The sequence below is a fragment of the Macadamia integrifolia genome, chromosome 13, assembly GCF_013358625.1.
Source record: "Macadamia integrifolia cultivar HAES 741 chromosome 13, SCU_Mint_v3, whole genome shotgun sequence".
Classification (NCBI taxonomy): Eukaryota; Viridiplantae; Streptophyta; class Magnoliopsida; order Proteales; family Proteaceae; genus Macadamia; species Macadamia integrifolia.
The window spans coordinates 16,938,177-16,943,496 of record NC_056569.1 but is presented as its reverse complement, the minus strand read 5'-3'; the positions used below and the strand labels follow the sequence as shown (position 1 = coordinate 16,943,496).

Genomic DNA, 5,320 nt, shown 5'->3' with positions numbered 1-5,320 from the left:
TGCACTAGATGTGAATTGAGTTATAAGATTACATGCTTCCTTGATGGATTTGGATACAAGAAATGTTACGCATTAAATGTTTAAAAATGTCTTGAATTGTATGCAACCGTCTTAAACTCTATATCTAAACGTTTTATTGACTATTCAAATAAATTACTGAAAATGAAAAAACTATTTCTAGAAAGAAATTAAGGAGCTTCGGCCAGCATCCTCTGCCATGTGCGATACATGACATTGATCCTAGACTAATAAAATCCACCACCCATAAAATGCCGATTCTGACTTCACATCTCATTATTTAAGGAATTTGATCGAATCAGTTGGATCAGATCCATATCGGATTTATTTTATTTCGGTGATGCACGGAAGGGTAATAAAAGAAAAATCGGTTTTTTTAAATGAATCAAGGGTATTTCAATCTGATTCCCGCGATATAGGCTGATTCTCTCTCTCTCTCTCTCTCTCTCTCTCGCTCGCTCGCTCGCTGTTTTTGCTAAACTTTACCAGTAATTCAAGTTGGCAAACTAAAAATTCAAACTTTTCTTCTGTACCAAGAGAAATCAAACTTCGATAGAAATATGAAATATAGGATAAAGATGCATGGACTGATACCTAATGCTATGAATGCATTGATTGCCATAGCTTGACTACTTTCTTGATAATTCAAAGTCTTATCCTATAATTACGCGAATACTAGACTTTGTTGCAGCCGACCCACTGATGTGGACCTTAGGCTGCTCTTCCCATAGCCTCTTATACACTATAAATACTCTCTTTTCCTCACCAGTTTTCTCATCATTTCCCACAAATTCACCTTTTCTGAATCTTCCTCCATGGGTACTTCCAAAATGGCCGTGGCTCTTATAATTAGGAAAATCCTTCTCACCATCACTTTGGCTGGAATTCTAGCTGGGTTGATGCCGGAAGCGAGTGGAACACCAGCTTCGTCATCGTCATCGTCATCGGTGGGTGATATTGTTACACAATCATTCTTCAATGGGATAATCAATCAGGCTGCTGCAAGTTGTGCAGGCAAGAGCTTCTATACGCGTGCTGCATTCCTCAGTGCAACTAATTCGTATCCTAACTTCGGCACAACTGGAACAACTGATGACAAAAAAAGAGAGATTGCCGCATTTTTCGCCCATGTAACACATGAGACTGGACGTAAGTGAATTTTTCATAATTTCATTAAGAAATCTTCTAATATTTCAAGCTTCTTCTATGAGAAATTTTCTGCCTTTGTGTGTGTGTGTATGTGTTTGTTTGCAGACTTCTGTTACATAGAAGAGATAAATGGTGCTTCTCACAATTATTGCGATAGTTCAAACACACAGTATCGATGCGTCCCTGGCAAGCAGTACTATGGCCGTGGACCACTCCAACTAACATGGAATTATAATTATGGGGCTGCAGGAAAGAGTATTGGATTTAATGGGCTAAATTCTCCTGAAACTGTGGCCAAAAATGTTGTGATTTCGTTCAAGACGGGATTGTGGTTTTGGATGAACAATTGCCACTCAATCATAACTTCTGGTCAAGGGTTTGGAGCAACAATTAAAGCTATCAACGGTGCAGTTGAATGCAATGGTAAAAGCACAGCAGCTATGCAAGCTCGTGTTCAGTATTACAAGGACTATTGTAACCAATTTGGCGTGGCACCTGGTAACAACCTCACTTGTTAAGATAGTACATCTTTTGTACTAGTTTAATTTCCTGATAGGAGAGGGAAAATAATAAAGACTAAAGTGTTAAGTCAAATCAATTATGTACTAGTTTAATTTCCTGAAGAGAAGAAGTAAAACAATAAAGACTAAAGTGTAAGTTAAATCCACCGTGACAAGATTACTTGTATTAATTTTAATATAATAAAGGCTATTGCATTGAATAAAATATTTCTCTCACTCTCTCCTTCCTTCGTGGCAGTGAAATGACCTCCCCTCCCCTCCCTTGGATGTCTGTTCGTGTACTCACGTCATGGTTTTAAAAAATGACATTGGATTGCACATAATGGGCAAATTGTATGTCCAGATCCTATATTGGTGGAATGGTCCTTATATTTTACCAAAAACAGATTGGTTCTTAGGGGCAAAGAATAATGCAAACGTTCTTATTATATTGTATCAAGAGGTTTAGGAATTAAAGGGTTAGGTCACCACCAACAATGAATAGTGGAAGGATTTTGGGTGAAACTACTCTATATGTGGACGAAACTAAATATAGTGGTTGTTCACTGGGTAACTCAGGGAGGGTTGAAACGGGTGGAGTCATAAGATCGTCATATGATGAGCTTATTAATTTTTTCTCTTAATATCTTAGAGTTTCATTGAATTTCATGGCTGAATTCACTGTGGTGATCAAAAGCATCAACGCAACTCTAGTAAAAGGAATCCAACGACTTTGGATAGAGTTTAACTTGAAGGCAATGGTGGAGTGTATCTTTTGTCAAAATATTCCTTGGAGTTATCTTCAACAGTGTCAGCACTTGACGGCTTATCTTTTATCAGTTCAATAGTATATTTTTCATGGCTTTCGCAAGGCCAATTGTGTGACTGATTTGCTTGCAAAGTTAGACAGATAAAAAGCACGGGATTCCACCTCAGTATCTATTGATAACAATTTAAATTCGGATTTTTTACAGTGTCCAAAATATAGAATCATTGGGTAATTGGGATTACTACACTACTCTGCGGCAATGCCAAAGGTAGAGGAATAAAGTAATTAAGTTATATTCTTTTGACTAGGTATGCCTGGATGTTAACCTTCTATTCTTTAATTTTTTTAATTTTTTTTTCCATTTTGCATTTTTCTGACCTCTAGCAAAAAAAAAAAAAAAAAGACATTTATTAAGAAATTATTTTTATATTAAAATAGAGGGCAAAGTCATCCGATATGGCCATGAGCGATATCGATCCTAATGTTGATATAATGGGTTCGTGTGATTGCAACCAATGTATGTTATATAAGACTTGTCACCCGTTACCCACTGCCCCACTTAAAAGCTCGTGAGTGGATGAAGCAAGGGCAAAAGGTAATTTTGTATGTGGGTGAACAAAAGTTGGGGGTTGGGGGTGGGGATTGCTTATGTAGGAAATTGTTTCTTTCTTTCTTCTTCTTTTTTTTTTTTGGATAAATAATGTAAGAAATTCGTTAAATGAAGCAAAAAATGAGGTTGTATTCATATGTTATCCATGCAATGTGGGATCTGATGTCCCAGGTTAACTCCAAGATGGGGGTGAATTAGTGTCTTCAAATTCAAACCCTAACTCATACCACATTGTTGGCACTAACTTCTGTCATAAACTCTGATTAGTTGGTGCTGACCAACTTTACCAATCAATAGTAAAACACATGCACGTTCACCTCACAACAATTATGTGGACAAGTCTATTAGACAGTGCACAAATAGTTTCCAAACCATGCACTTTTATATGCAATAGAAAAATAAAGATATAAACAGTACACCATATTACTTGGTTCAGCCAAACTATCTACTTCCAGGGTGAAATACCCTATTAGGGTTTCGTATTTTTCAAATATTCAATTTTTTCAACCGTTACATCGGTTAAGGAACACCTATCTCTGCTTCAATCTGAGATACATCTCAGACAAGGGCAATAACCCCAAATCCTATACAAACCCAACTTGCTAGGTTTACAATTTTAAATAAATAAAATAAATACCAACCCAATATATCATTGATGTAGGGTTTCTCAACATTTAACAAACCCCATAATACAAAATAGGGGTTTTTCACCCCTCCGATTACTCGTACCCTCATAGTCGTTTCCCTGCTATACTCTATCACAGATCTTATACCCTTACCAATCGTTATAGAACACCACTCTCCCTGAGACCTACATTTCACTTATATATGTCATTTATCCCTATGGTCTAAACCTACTTTCTCCCAACGACATCCTCTCCTCTGATTATTTCCCTACTCCTCTAAACACTCTGCACCAGCCAACCCTTCAAATACAAATCCTTGCCTACAATCCCAAACCATCATTAATTCTCGATTTAACTCCACCCAAGCATTATCCTACACACCTGGTACGAGCTACACTTTCAGGGCTTCACCGATCGATACCATTAGGGAATTACTACTCCTGTGACACACCGGACTGTGTAGTGAAGGATTTTCTACACCTATTGTACCTATTTACATGCTATTAAGTTGCATTTGAAATATTTGAAAAAAAAAAATAAATAAATATCACTTTCTACATCTTGTTCACTGATTTATCATCACTGCATTAGTATTTAGAATTTTTGACTAGGTTAGACTTTGCATATTTCGTCTTCTTTTCTCCACATATATTTATTTGCATCTATCTCTCTATTATAGGTGCATCAGGGAGGCAGCCGACATCTTAACTATTTATATTCAGCCAATCCCTCTTTGCATGGATCCAATTAATTTTTGACTACATATCTTTCTTTGTTTCTTTTTTTTTTTCTATTTATCTTTTCTTATATCATGCCTTTTGTTACGAATTTTTTATGCAAGCATAGAGTTAGACTTGCATCATGGAACATTAGCTCTCTGACGGGTTAGAGAGTGGATTTGATAAATGTTATGCGGAGAAGACAGATTAATGTCGCATGTATTCAAGAAATGAGATGGAAATGTAACAAAGCAAAGGGGTTAGATGAGTTCAAAGTATGTTACATAGGAGATGACATTGGGAGAGGCGGAGTGGGCATAGTAGTGGATAAAAGACCTTAAGAATGAAGTAGTGGATGCTAAAATATTTAGAGATAGGATTCTCTGCATTAAACTGGTGTTGGATAATGAGGTCATCAACATAGCTAGCGCGTATGCACCCCAAGCAGAACTTAATGAGAGGATTAAAGTATAATTCTGAGAGGACAAGGATGAGTTGGTTCAAGGTTTCGGTCAAAAAGAAAAAGGTTATTATAGGAGGGGACCTGAATGGGCATGTGGGAAAGGGTCATAGAGGCTATGAAGAGATGCAAGGAGGATACGGAGTTGGAGAAAGGAATGCAAAGGAGACCTCAGTGTTGGACTTCGTGATAGCGTATTACTTTCACATTGTAAATAATTTTTTCGAAAAGAGAGTAGAACATCTAGTTACTTACAAAAGTGGGCAACATGCAATTCAAATAGATTTCTTCCTGACTAGAGGATCTTATCGAAGTTGTGTAAAGACTGTAAGGTTATACCTGAAGAGAGTTTAACTACTCAATATAGACTGGTGGTCCTGGATATGTACCTTAGTATAATGCAATGCAAGAAGGAGAAGTAGATCTGTCCTAGGATAAAATGGGGGCGTCTAGAAAGGGTTCTCCTAAA

General features: G+C 37.0%; 1 protein-coding gene across 1 annotated transcript; it reads left to right on the top strand.

The window, feature by feature from the left end:
- Positions 1–797: 797 nt before the first annotated feature.
- On the top strand, positions 798–1,893 carry LOC122059417 (endochitinase EP3-like). Its single transcript, XM_042622189.1, has 2 exons — positions 798–1,167; positions 1,273–1,893. The coding sequence occupies exons 1-2, from the start codon at positions 834–836 to the stop codon at positions 1,683–1,685; spliced, it is 747 nt and encodes a 248-aa protein (XP_042478123.1). The 5' UTR covers positions 798–833; the 3' UTR covers positions 1,686–1,893.
- The last annotated feature ends 3,427 nt before the right edge of the window (positions 1,894–5,320 follow it).

Bases quoted from the DNA above. Each gene is read 5' to 3' on its own strand.
- LOC122059417 (XM_042622189.1), top strand. From the start codon at position 834: ATGGGTACTTCCAAAATGGCCGTGGCTCTTATAATTAGGAAAATCCTT. The intron at 1,168-1,272 runs GTAAGTGAATTT...GTTTGTTTGCAG, and splicing joins TGTAACACATGAGACTGGAC to ACTTCTGTTACATAGAAGAG.